This window comes from Poecilia mexicana, unplaced genomic scaffold (assembly GCF_051168715.1).
Source record: "Poecilia mexicana isolate PSO_F unplaced genomic scaffold, ASM5116871v1 scaffold_1, whole genome shotgun sequence".
Classification (NCBI taxonomy): Eukaryota; Metazoa; Chordata; class Actinopteri; order Cyprinodontiformes; family Poeciliidae; genus Poecilia; species Poecilia mexicana.
The window spans coordinates 7,746,130-7,760,039 of record NW_028263370.1 but is presented as its reverse complement, the minus strand read 5'-3'; the positions used below and the strand labels follow the sequence as shown (position 1 = coordinate 7,760,039).

At 42.0% G+C, this 13,910-nt stretch overlaps 1 protein-coding gene across 4 annotated transcripts in view; it reads right to left on the bottom strand.

Moving 5' to 3' along the window:
* The window catches only part of LOC106932512 (axin-2-like), a 31,258-nt gene that overhangs the window by 14,353 nt on the left and 2,995 nt on the right, over positions 1-13,910 (bottom strand). The window contains exons 1-2 of one of the 4 annotated variants that reach the window (XM_088002387.1): positions 5,984-6,891; positions 4,134-5,146 (exon numbers count right to left, since the gene is read on the bottom strand). In XM_088002387.1, coding sequence (XP_087858513.1) covers positions 4,134-4,987 — 854 coding nt within the window. In that variant the 5' untranslated portion in view covers positions 4,988-5,146; positions 5,984-6,891. Of the gene's footprint in view, positions 1-4,133; positions 6,911-13,910 lie in introns of those variants that run through there. The other 3 variants (XM_088002428.1, XR_015761938.1, XM_088002462.1) reach the window with 3 other exon arrangements.

The following is a 13,910-nucleotide window of genomic DNA, read 5'->3' as shown; positions in this document are numbered from 1 at the left end:
GAGGGCTGAGAATTTCTTTGTTACTTATTAAATACAATAAAACCAAAAACTCCAACCAGGTTTTTGGTCAGTAAAAACATCAACTAGTATATAATTTACTACTATCAAAATCAAAGAACAGGTGAAACATTTTGTTTCTCCTTTTGTGCACTAGTGCTCAAGAGAGACAAAAAAAAAAGACCAGAACCAGAAAAAATTGGGATCAGAAAGTCAGACCTCAAAGAAAACGAAGAGGAAATTGATTTCAGGCAGTAAGTGCTTGATCTCTATCTGTTTTTATAACATTTGAGAAATATGAATAAAACTCATTTATCTAGTTTGGTTTTATTTTCTGGATGTTCCACAAATGATGGAGCACATGTTGGCTGCATTTTAAGTGAAAATGTTCTTTTTTTGGCCCACAGACTAAGTCAAATCAGCTCTAAATAAAAGTGTAACACACCTAAATTTGATTGTAATCCAGACTGGGCGTCCTAAGGTAAATTTAAATCCATTAAAATGAATCTTGGACCTTTGCTTGCATGCTTTTCTTTTATAAAAAAAAAGTTAATGTGGTAAATCAAATCAATGTAAAATGCACATTTTCCTTAGATTTTTTTTTTCTAGACCACTGCTTCCCAAAGTTTGAGTAAAAAAATAGCACTTGTAGGAAACCTCTTTAGAAATTAAACTGAACAAAACTGATTTCAAGAAAGATAATTTATCATAAGAATGTTATTTTCTAGTAGACAAGAGCAACTACACCGGCTGCTGCTGGTGTTTCAGGTATCACTGTCGTCCTGTTTAATTGACACACATTGTATGTTCTATTATTGCGGATCAGATGTCTCTTCCGCTGTTCTTAGGTGGGTCAAAAGCTGAACAGTTTGGAAACCAGGGCTCTAGACAACAGAAACTCAAACATGTTTTCACCCTCCACTTCCTTCTTCTCCATATTTATCCATATGACAAATAACCAAAGCAAATGTCATGCTCTCCAGACTTAAAAGACAGAGAAGGAAGGGTGAAGTGACACAGTTTGTTTGCTCTCTTTCCTGCTCCTGTTGGTGTAAAGTCAAACAGCTCTGAGTTTGTTTTGCTGATGTCCTCTGCAGATTTCTGTAATTTGAGCGGCGTGTGTGAGAGGTGCCCAGGAGGAAATGTGGCATCAGCGTTATTCTACAGGTTGTTGTTTACTTTCGTGTTCTTCCTCTCTAACATGTAAGGACTGCAGCCTTTTGTTGGGGCCCAGACTCCTGATCTCTCCCACTTTCACCTTCCTGACGAATTTACTTCTCCATCTCCCTTTGCTATCAGCCAGTCAAGCCCCCCCTCCCCGCTTGCCACCTCTTCCCTGCCTTCCTTTCTAAAGTCTCTCTGTCTCTTTGCTCTCTATCCTGCTGTGTTGCATTCCTGCTCCAGGAGTGAAGGGGTGGACAGGGAAGGAGAGGAAGGGGGAACTTAAGCTTTAGAGAGGGAGTGAGAAGGAGAGAGGGAAAAAGGGGGAAGGAGGGCCCCTTTCTTTATGAGAATGCCTTCTGCCGGGAGAGCTGAGGAGAACCCCAGCATGACTAAAGCCGTAGGCCCCAAGCACAAATCTGACCTTTGGAGGGTCCACGCAAAGAGTCAGGTATTTAGCACAGCTGGGCTCTCTGCACCCCCCCCCCCCCTCCCCAACTCCCCATCTTTCTTTTCTTTCTTTCATGACCCTCCCCCCCCACCCTTCCTGTTTTCTCCCTCTTCCCCTCCTCTTGTCTTTCTGTCTCCTTCCAAAGCATGCTTAGTCTCTGTCAGACGGATTTTTTCCCCCCTCTTTCATACCGAAGAGATAAAAGCGCAGGACAGAAATGAAAGAGGAGGGAAAACACTGACACACATAAATCCATTGCGGAGCGGGATCTGCGGTCGGAGCGGCGGAACTGAGACGAGGATGTTTTGTCGTGCCGTTCCACCGCTTTGGAGTCTGGGAGTGTTGGAGGTCCCTCCGAAAAGTGACGAGAGGAGTCTGTGCAGTGGCAAAATTAGTTCCACATGTTTGAGATGGAAATTGGTTGACCCACAGAGATGGTGAGGGGCAGTGGGAAAGGGGGACGAAAGGGTAAAACGACGGTCTCTCTTTCTCTCTCTCTCTCTCCCTCCCGCTATTCTTTTTAAAGAGGAAAAACAAGAACACGGGAGATCACACCAGGAAAGCAGGATATGCCCACATGTCAACAAACCCTGCACTTATTGGTTCCCCGGCTCTCCACATGGCCACTTCCAAGCAAATGAGCAACTGTTGTTATCTCACATCTGCTCCCATGAAGGGCAAAAAACTCTCAGGGGACAAACTGGAGTCGAGTTATTACACTCAAACGCCATTCTTACACTACTTTTTTTTTTTTTTTTTACTTTTGCACTATGTATGTGCCAGTGAGGGATTCCCACGGTGTGATAACGTTGAGTAAAAAATAAAAAAGTATAATAACGTCACGGTTTTAGAGTTTCAAAACAAAAATGTACAACATGATGTGACTGCTTTTTTCCCCCCAGCAGCTTCACATTTATAAATTCTTTCTAGAAATATTAAAAAATATGTAGCAGCTGTTCACCAGCTGACCAGCAGTCTGCAGCCACAGTTTGCTGAGACATAGCGCTGCATAATTCATTCATTCATCTCATTAAACCTTAGAAACGGTTCACAGAGAAAATTCCAGCAGTTTTAAAGCTGTAGCTTGTTTAAAATCTGATTATACCTACAAATTTAGATTAAAACTTTTTTTTGAAGTCCTACTGGAAACAAATTTCCACCATCACTAGGAATTAGCTACGACCGTTTTCATCCCAAAGAGCCTGTTAAATACTTTAAAGCACCTGAAGTTGAAGTACAATGAAAACAGGAAGCCTTCCTTTAGCCAGCAACAGGTGGGGAAAGGGCAGCACTGCACTACTCTACGCTCCATTCAGTCGGCTAAAACTTCAGCCTCCCCAACACTGTGGTAAAGCTGGACTTTTCAAAACGTCAGCATACCTTTATACCAGCAACAAACCCATTTGACACGAAAGGTACAAATGATCTACAAACTTGGCGTTTTCTAGCCAAACAAGAGTATAAAGCAGCGACTGCCTTTCAGATAAGACAGATTTGTTTGGTCGAATAAGAAAGAAACAAGTTCTTGAATTTCCTTTGATGAAGCCTCATGCATCCAATCCAAGTTATGGAAAATCTTCTTGGCCTGAAAAGATTGCAGCTGTTGGACAATGTGTGGGATGACTTCTTAAGATAAAACGCAAATGCTTTCCACACAGCTCCGCTTTCATCTCAGACCAAAAGAGCGATATCTGCAAAAGTTGTTTGAATTTCCAGACATTAAGTAGATTCTGTGGCAGTAAACAAAATTTATAAAGGCTCAGAGAGGGCAGATTATATATATAAATATAAAAAACTATCATCGCACTGCTTGATGTAGCTGTAACAGTCATGAGGTTTTGGTGTCTGAATTCATTCCTGAACCGGAGGAACGGTTTCAAAGCACAGGAAACTTGAGCAAACCAGCAGAGGGCTGCCTGCAAGACACCATTTACTTAAAAGGAAGGCTCAGATGCACTGATGTTCTGTACCCATCCCCGCCCCCTCCACCCCTCTAACCTCTTGACTAACTGCAAGGCAGGAGGGCACAAATATACAGGCATGTTCCTCTGAGACCCTTTGATCATGTGGCTTTAACTCTCTCCCCTCAATCATTTGTGAAATAACTAAAAATGCACCAATCTGTCGTCCACGGATCAGAATCAGCCAATTTTCTCCTGCGCGGTTAAAGGCAGGTCAGACACATCAGGACTAATAATTCCCATCATTTCTAGTCTTTAAAACACAACAACCGGCAGCTACTTTGAGTACTTTTAAGCTGAATAAAATTCTGATAAAGGCTGCATATGTTTTGAGTCATAAGCCGGGATCCTTCTGGACACTTTTCTAGTCTGTGCTACAATCACAGTAAAAAATTGAAATGGAGAGATAATAAAAAATCTGAAATCAGTACCAGGACAATTCTGATTGGTTCAACAACTGGCTCTTTACTCAGCAGTGGTGATCCTGGCTACATACAGTTTGCACAACTGAACGCATCAGACAGTCCTAACATGTGAAAGGTGAGCAGGAATGCAAAGGTTACCTGTAGGTCTTCTCCAGCACTTCAGCTGCTGTCCGGATAGTAGCAGTAGCCCTCAGGTTCTTCGCAGACAGTCCCACCACAGACCCCAACGCTTTTGCCTTCAGGTCACTGCAACTCCACTCCTCTTCCTCCATGAGAGGAGGAAGATATCCGCACATCAGCTTGAGGCTGCCCAGCCCGCCGTGGTTCATGTAGGCGGCGTTCTCGCAGCCAGTGCGCACGTATTCGAGGTATATGTCAGAGGTCAGGAACATCTGGTACGCGTTCTCCTCCATGTGGGACTGGATCTCCGTCTGCGCCTGGTCGAACATGGCCGAGTCTATCTGCTGCTTCTTGATACTATCCCTTATGAAGGTCTTGGTGGCCGGTTTCAGCTGTTTCGCCACCACGCTGTTGTTCTCGATGTACCGCTTGAAGATAACTTTGGCAACTCGCAGCGTTTTGGTATCCTTTAAGTCCATCTGCCGGAAGCCGTTGCAGGCGAACCAGAAGTCCAGCGCGTCGACGCAGCGCTCCCGCTCCAAGAAGGTCCTGAACAGGTGAGCGCCGTCCAGGTCGCCGAGGAGGAAATGCAGAGACTTGGTCCACCGAACGAGCGGCGAGTCCGGGGACGCGCTGCCCTCCGGCTCCCCGAGTCCATCCTCGTTCCTCCGCGGCATGGAGCCGACAAGAGCAGCGGCGGTGGCGGCGGCAGCAGCGGCGGCGGGGAGATCTTTAACTTTACTCTGGGCTCTCATTTTGCCAGATCTGCTCGGGTTGTAGCATGACGCCTCTCCCTCCTCCCCCGGCACCGGAGGACGGGGAGCATCTTCTCGGAAGCTACCGCTGATGTGCTCCGTGAGCGCCCTGCTCATGGCTCCGGCTGCCTGTGTGAGAGTGCCGCCGTGGTGCCTCAGCTCCAGCTTCCAAGCTCCCCCCACCCCCCACCTCCAAAAAAAAAAAAAAAAAAAAAGAAAAATCCTCCTCACTCACTCTCTAAAAGCAGCGGGGGAGCTTCTCAGCTCCTCTTCACTCTGAAACACAAAGTATTGATCTAATCAAAGCCAGATCCTGCCTGAACTTCAAAAGACAGACATCAAGTAAACAGTCCCTTTCAAAAAAAAAAAAAAAAAAGAAAAGGAAAGAAATTAAGAAAAGAAAGAAAGAAAGAAAGAAAGAAAGAAAGAAAGAAAGAAAGAAAGAAAGAAAGAAAGAAAGAAAGAAAGAAAGAAAGAAAGAAAGAAAGAAAGAAAGAAAGAAAGAAAGAAAGAAAATGGAACTAAGGGTTCACAGATAAAGGGAAAAATGAAAGCCCTTTTTTCTCCCTGGTTTCATTTATCTATTTATAACCTAAATGAGAGATCAACTGCAGCCCACATTCTCTACGTGCATTGATCTGCCACATCAAAACCATTTCAGCAGAATAATCATCTCGCACACGGTAACTCTCTTCACAGAATCGCATACTATAGCGGCTTACACGTGTTCTCCTAACGAGTCCGTGTCACAGGCTTCAACTCCAATTAATTCCCAATCACACACGACCACTCACTTCCACTTGTCCGCACAAACTCCCCGTATGCACCGCAGCGAACTTGAGCGGAGACGTATCTACACCGTGCGTGATTATTATCAATCAGAGCGGGTGATTACAACATGTTTTTTACAGTCCGGAGACGTGTCTGAACTACCAACGACTGAGCTGGTAGGAAGAAGATGAAGAAGGAGAAGGAGGGAGGGAAAAGCTAAGCAAAAGCTACTAGGATCGGGAACTTCTAAGAGACCGTAGCCGCAAGGACAAGTGGAAACGGATGGCGAAGTAACGCACCAAACAGCATGTAAACAAAAAAAAGAGAGAAAATGTTACATACCATGGCAGAGTCGATCGGAATAAAACCCATGAAAAGTCAAGAAAAAAAAAAGTTGAGCTCTTAGTCCATTTTTAGATCAGTCCAAAACTCTCCGAGTGGTTATATAGTCCCCAATAAGAGAAGAAATCAGCGACGGGCGGACTTATACCGAGGCTCCGCCGCGCCACATGCACGTCAAGCAAGCGCTGGTAGTTTAACGCACTCTGTCCCATTCAACAACTGACCTCAGAGTAGGCAGGCTCTTCGCCTATGTAGATCGCTGGGGGTGTCAAAAATCTGAAAGAGGGTGGAGAAGAAGAGGGGTCACACGTTTTTTTTTTTTTTAAACCCAGTCAAAAGAAGAAGCAACACCGCCCGACAAATGCTCGGTTTTTTTAATCTTAGCCACACATTCATACATTCATGCGCTCCCTCTCGCTCCTTAGCAAACGCGCACAGACACACACACAAGCCTCTTATCTATCACACCGTATTTCTCGCCCACAAACAAGGAACACAGCCCACATTTCTCAACTTCAAAGCTGAGGAGCAGCACATCAAAGCGGCCGAGAGAGGGGGCCTGTGGAACAGCTTCCCTGCACAACTCACCATCCATGTTGCCGCTCTGATTAGAAAACGTAAACGTGAAGTAAATACGGTCCCAAACAAGCAGTCTTGGCTTCGCTCCCTGTCCTATCTCTCGCATTCGAGAAGTTTAATTCAGTCACAAATAAAATAAAGCAGCTCGTTTGTTCTCCTCTACTGCTCTTTTTGTCTCCGCAGGTAGGTGTTTCGAGAAGTCATGGCAGGCGGTTGAAATCCTCCCGGCTGTTTCTACACCAACTGGGCTAAAGGTTTAAGTGCGGACTTCAAAGTGAAGAACCGCTGGCCTGGTCCCGGAAGAGACATAACAAAAATGCTGCATCCTGTCTTCACAATTAGAAGCAAAATAAAGCAAAAAATTAGCCACCGGGGGGCGAAATAATAACACTCAGTACATGATTAACATATTAAACTGTTTTCCATGCCAATTTCTGCTATCAAGCGTCATAAGTGAGGCGTTTATGAGGGTTTAATAAACTTTTACACACAGGGAAGGACTAAGTTGTCTGCCAGGACCTTATCAAAGAAAGCAATCTTCAGCCAACTCCCTGAGGCTTTGGAGCTTCAGAAGTATTTGATCCACCGCGCCAGTACTATTATTCTCACTGTCTTTCCGTTACAACACAAAGTTTCAACAGGGACACAAAGCAAACAAAAGCAACAGTATGTTGACTGTGACCTCCTAAAGTGACAGAAGGGTTAGCGCTCGCTGCCGCATTTTAGTTTTTACAATGGTCTCCTTTCTGCAGGCTTTTATCATTATAACCTGCCTAATTAAAACTTTTCTAATATATTTTTATTGTACAGTAGCTGTTCTTGAATGAATGGTGCCCTGGGCAAGAGCCCTAGCAGTCCATGCTGTTTAAAGGTACAGCTTATCAGAACAACAAGGACCAAATAATGTGATTTTCATAAGAGGGTTTTCAGTCGAGATGGACAAAGTCAATATGTAAATGCTGTAAAATCATTTTTGAATAGCTTTGACTTGTTTTTCACAAGCGTCTCAAGCTAATAAATGCCAAAAAAAAGCATTGAAAATCCCCTTTCCAGCAAGATAACACATACAAATTGGGACTGGTAGTAAGTTTGGGGCGTGGACTTGGCCTCCAAATTCCTCAGGTTTCAGTACAATCAAACTTATGTGATGTTCAAGAAATTTGAATCCAAGTGGTGGATGATTAATTTGAGTGAATTATTTTGTTTTTGCTCCCTATGTTTTCACATGGCAGAATTGCCTGAACTACAAAGGGAAAAAGATGTATAACGCATAAACATTTGGGTAATATAAAGGGGGCATTAGTTGAGCTGAATTCTGTTTTGGGCCTTCATGTGGCCTTGGACCTTGGCACTGGCGTACACAATGATTTAAAACTTATTCTTTAACTTTTGGGCCCGATTTAATAATCCTGTGGAGTGAAACTGTCAAATAATTTACATATTAGTCACAGGATTTTAGCCACAAAGATGTGAGTGTAACACACTCGCCAGTTCCACATTCAGGGGAAAATGGCACAGCATGACATTTTGATTGAAATTGGACACAGAGCAAAGGCAAAGAGCTGTTCTCTAGTCTTTTAATTCACATGACTTCCCTAATGTCATTGTGACAGAATCTTAAAGAGTGGGTTAGACAGTGATCCAATCCCATGGTACTTCAAAGGCTATATTGTCCCTTTGATGTTGAAAATCAACTTTAAAGGAGGATATAATTATATAAGTCAGCGGATTCAAATTCACAAAACTCCCATGATGGTACAGGACAGGACAGCTAATGAAATCCAGCTTCTCTGAGGTCACTAAAAGATTATTAATTCATGCTGAGTTTTAGGAAGCAGGGAAAGAAACATAATGTAGAAACAACAATGTTCGCTTAAATTTGTGTGAAATCTTTGCCCCTTAATTCATCCACTTTGGCAAATATATATATTTTATATTTTAGCTATTGCGGTTATTTGGATGATTGTAGTGTATCTATACCTTAACTTCATATATAATTTGTTAAGTCATTTTAAAATGGCTGGCCTGACTTCTCTGAAAAATCACTTCATATATTGTTTGTCATCTAAGCAACATGTGATGATTATTTGTTTGATTAGTTTGATGTAAAAAGCATGTTTTCCACAAAACACCTGCATTTCTGTAAAACGTTATCACCAACTTGTGATGACCAAAGTCGAACCAGTTATCTCCACCATCCATGCACCTGCTGTGCATCATATACTATCCCCACCACAATCGTTCCAGTCAACACCAGAGGGAAGAAGGAGGAAAAAGTCCAATTGCTTAACAGAAAGACAAATGTTGCCCCATGCCCGTCCCACACTATCACATATGCAAAAGTGTGGAATAAATAAATGGAAAAAAACAAACAAGGTCTTAATTTCTTTTTTAACAAAGTGTGGCATGCATTTGTAACCAACCCCCCTTTACTAATATAGATCTCAATAAAACAAAATGCATTAAAATTTGTGGATGTAACTTGTGAAAATCTACAAACATTCAATGGGTAGAAACATTTTCAGTCACCTACTGTCCTACAGATGCTCCCTCCTTTAATTCTTCTTTTTCTAATTGTTGCGAGATGTTGAACCCAAGAGACCACACCTGTTGACCACGGAGAGAGCGCTCTTGTGTCGAGCAGTAACAAAAGGGTGAGGTTGCTCTAAACTATCCACAAGAAACTCCTTTTTGAAGTTGACCTCGCCCTGACCCCTTTGTAAGGACTCTAACCAACTTACTGGGGGGATCCAAAAGCACTAAAAGCACAATGCAGGAACAAAAGTGCTGCCACCGACAGGCTACAAAGCCCCCCCACCCCCTCTGCACCCCCACCAATAAAATAGGGTGACCTCAAGGCTAATTGAGAGCTCGTGATCTGGGAGAAATTAAAGGCATCTGGTAGGGCCACCGCAAATTGGAAATGAAACTCGTCTTTAATTAGAGCCTCCCTTACATGGCAAGGGGAAAACGTTCATTTCGCTCCTGTCAGCAGAGGTGTCATCAGGACGCACAGAAATAGACAGGGGAGTTAAATGATGGCACTGGAATGGAAGAGATGATTTGTTTGAAAGAAATCCTTTTCCCTCCTTTTTTTTTTGTTTCTCTCTCTGTTTCCTTTTTAGCGACGTCGCTGCCGAACTGCGGAAGTCTTTGATGGTGCATCATTAGTTGCATCAGTCAAACATAAGGCCCGTATTCAATCCCTTTTTGTCACTTTTTCACAAGAACCTTTGGATTTGCATCACATCACAGCCAACAGCCTGTGTTCCCACATCGCGGACAATAAATCCCATACAGCTTGTTTTTTGGTTGTTGTTGTTTTTTTTAATCACTCTTTGCTCTTCACAAAATCCCCATACTTGCACTGAAATAGCACAGAAAAAAAAAAAAACACAGACGAAAGGGTGGATAATTGCAAATAACCCAAAATTTGGATGTTCAAAGGCTGTGGAGGGTTGGAGTGATAATTTTGGCTGAAGCATCGCCATAAACACTAATAAAATTAAGTGCGTCGGTGGGGAGGAGGGGGCGTGGCCAGGCGTCCCTTTGAACAGACCCTGTGATCAGTTCCCCCTCTCAATTAGCGTATTGTCCACTTCTCCTTTCAGCTGGGAGGGAGGGGGCAGTCTCCCCCCCCCCCCAGCTTCCCTTTGAAGTGATTATCCCTTTATCTCAAGCCTGAGCGAAGAATATCTTGGGGGACAATGGCAAATTAAAGCCCATATGGAGAGAAGCGTGAATGTCTGTTTGTAGGCTCTGAGAGAAACGGCAAAAAAAGGAGAGAAATAAACAGGGAAAGGAGAGAGGGAGGGAGGAAAAGCATGGTAAACAGCATCGTTCTCTGTGCAGATGTCAACACATTTCCAGAAAAAAAGAAAAAGTAATTTAGAGCTGACACTTGTAGCAGAGAGAGTTTGTTGGAGAAGCTGAAGGAACTGCGAGGAAGAAGGATGAGGTGGGGGCTGGTGGAGGAGGAGGGGGCATCTATCTGCTCTGACAGATGGAGAAAGACAGAGAAGCAGGAACGGGGAGATAGAGGGATGAGTGTGGAGAAGTAAGAGGAGTGCAGTTGTCAGCAGAATCAGATGGCGGTCAGGCAGACGGGCTTGAAGAAGATACAATTAAAGTGTGGAGTTAAGACGGGCTTTGAAGTTGGACATGGTGCATAACACCCTTAAAGTTTGAGAAGCCAGCCATTCATTCGCTTGTTACGGCTTGTTAGAGGAGCATTCCTCTTTAAGGGCCCAATTTGACAAAAAACAAACTCTAATGTCAATTTAAGGGACAGTCTTAATAAATAACTGGTGATGACAAACAGGTGAAGGTTGCCAGCAGATAGGAAAATAGGCAAAACCTCATGGTCGTCTTCTGAAGCTCATTTGAGAGACTCAATAATAAAAGTGTGGGTGAGTGAATGTGTGAGCGCTGAGGATAAATAATTACTCTAACTTCCCCCCTCTCTCTTTTTCTTTTTCCCTACAATCCTGTTTATCGGTGGCTTAAAAGTTTAATAATGTGTAGAAACAATGCCTGCGATGCTTTGTCTAATCTGTTTTGGCTGCACTCAAACTCCACCTAATGTGAGTAAATGTTTGCCAAGGCAGACAGACAGAGTCTGTGCGTGTCTGCGTTTCCAAGGTGTAATTCAGTTTGCACAGTTTAAAAACCACCACTGGCGTGCCAGACCACATCCTTGTATTCTTCCAGTGTGTCTCGGTACGTTTTAATTGCAACTTACGAGACATCTCTGATGTCCTTGGTGTCATCAGCACCGCATGCACCTTAATTCACAATCACAAGCAAAAAAAAAAAAAAAAAAAAAAAAAGTTCCACATGTCTCCAACAAACACCTAAAATGAGTTATTCTGTACTGGATTTATAACTAAGTCTTTATAACTGTCATGTGAAATCAAACAACAAAAAGCAGTTTCTGGTGAGGAATAAATTAGGAAACTCCCCACAGTTATACGCACTTTAAATGCACATGATGGGAACATCATCACTTTAAAACTCGGCCACTTAGTTTGAACCAGATATTAATAGAGAAACATAAAAGTGTCCCGCAGAAATGCCTGTTGGGACAAAATACCCAACATTGTCAGGAAAAACAGAAATTGCAGCAACATTACCATGATGTGAGCGAATTAAGTGGGACACAATCTTGATGTTAACGTAGAGCATGTGATACTGTAATGTTTTACCGCTGCTGGACTAATTACATCACCTTCATTTTAATGATTTTAATGATTGCACTGAGACTTTTGTTTTCTTGTTTTTTAGATGGAAATGACATTAGTGGTAAAAATCCTGATTGAGCCTTTGTCTAAAAAAATCATTTTATTTATGCAAACTGTGTTGTTAATACAAGCCAAAGCTGAAAACCAAGTAACATTTGATGTTGTAAATTATCTCACATTAAAAAAAAGTGAAATATCCAGCCTTCTTTTGAGCACATTATATTATACTGATGCATCAAAGTTATTACAAAATAAATCCGACTAAGTCGTCTTTTTCTGCTCTACATGTAAAGTAGAACAGAAAAAGTCAAGAAGTCAAGAAGTCTAGGTTTTTCTAATTACTAATCCATGACTTTCTCTTCCCTTCATGAAGAAATAGGCAACAACACTACTGTGGGGGCTGAATCGCTGTTTATTTTAACACTATTAGCACTGAGCATGACAGTAAAGGAGGTAAAAAAAAAATAAATCCAAACTTCACTACAGCAAAGATCATCATTATTTGGGTCAAAAAGTTTTAAAACCGCTAGTTTTGTCTGTCTATATGACAACCAGCTGTTTGGAAGGCATGCCAAACAACAACAAAAAATAAATAAATAAAAATATATCTATAAAGTATCTATAACCATGTGATGTGTAGCTATTAGTAAAATTATGCTTTTCTCTTTGTTGACAAATTGAAAATCACCTTTTGGTTTCGTGGGCTGGAGCCCATGGTATGATGAACTTCTTTAAATACAATGTTATGATTAAAAATCTTGTGACTTCAGGTATTATCCCATCTTTCAACAGGATAATTATCAAAAACATATTCCTACATGGTTCATCTAAAACTATGTCAAACTTTCTCCATGATGACCTCAGTCCCCCAACCTAAATCCTGTAGAAATCCCACCAGGTGAGCAGAGGAGGAAAGAGAGCAAAAGAGAGAAACCACAAGAGAGTTCAGGTGATTTAGAGAGAGAGCTTGTGCAAAGAAGTATTGAGAATGGTTTCTCTCTCTTTGTAGGTTTCTACCTTGTTTCTAGCACATGGCTAGGTTGACAAAACTTTATTTTGGACAACATGGAGCCCTTGGTGACTCAGTTGGTGGAGCAGCCGTACCATGTCCCTTCCCGTTCTTTCTGGATTCTGTTTCCTGTGCAATTATTGTACAATAAACCCCACTAGTGCCAAGAAAACCCCTAAAATGTTATTGATTATATTGTGTCAGTAAATAAATTTACTGAAAATGAAAAATTTCCCTCGAGGATAGATGACTATGGAGATGACTGCACTAAGACAACAGAAGAAAAACCAGTAAGCCGACTTAACATGTGGGTTTGATAGATTGCGGTAAGGACTCGCTCAGGCAGCAGACACAGCAGGATGGAGACAAATTACTTTTTTAAACAGCTCTTTACTCTTCTCCACACTTCTTTCCACATTTTACTTCCTTGTTCTTGTTCACGTGTCACAAAGCTAACCAATCGAAAACTAGGCTGAGTGAACGAACAGAAGGTGTAACTCCTTAAAATCCGAATAGGGTAGATTAAACATCAACAGTAAAAACATACAATAGCATAAAGGTGATTGCGTAAGTGCCTAATGACATATTTGAACGAGTTATAAAGAAATCTAAGAATTAACTTCTGACCTCTACACTCATGTAGCACAAAATAAGTAGACTGTTCGTCAAGCTCCTGCTTTAAGTGTCTATATAAGACAGTCGTACTGGGCTGTATTTAAACCAGGTTGTATAAAACATGCAATCAGTGCTACGAAGACATGACTCATTTGAAAGAGATACCAGAAGAATTTGTTTACACCTGAGACTAAAACATGCCATTGATTAAGGCTGTAATTTGGATATTTTAGACCACAATTCTGACACTATGACGAGAACTGCTGAATAAAAGAAATGGCCACAGTTTGGTAAAACATGTAATATTGTTAGTAGATGCTTTTTGGCAGCGTTCTTAAATACAAAAGGACAATAAATCAATGACAGACTGATGTAAAAATGAATTTATGTTCACTGTTGTTGGCATTATGGACAACAGTTGTAGATTGTGCAATGCAAAAGCAAATAGACTGAGGCTAATCTGAATAGCAAGTCAATGTATCAT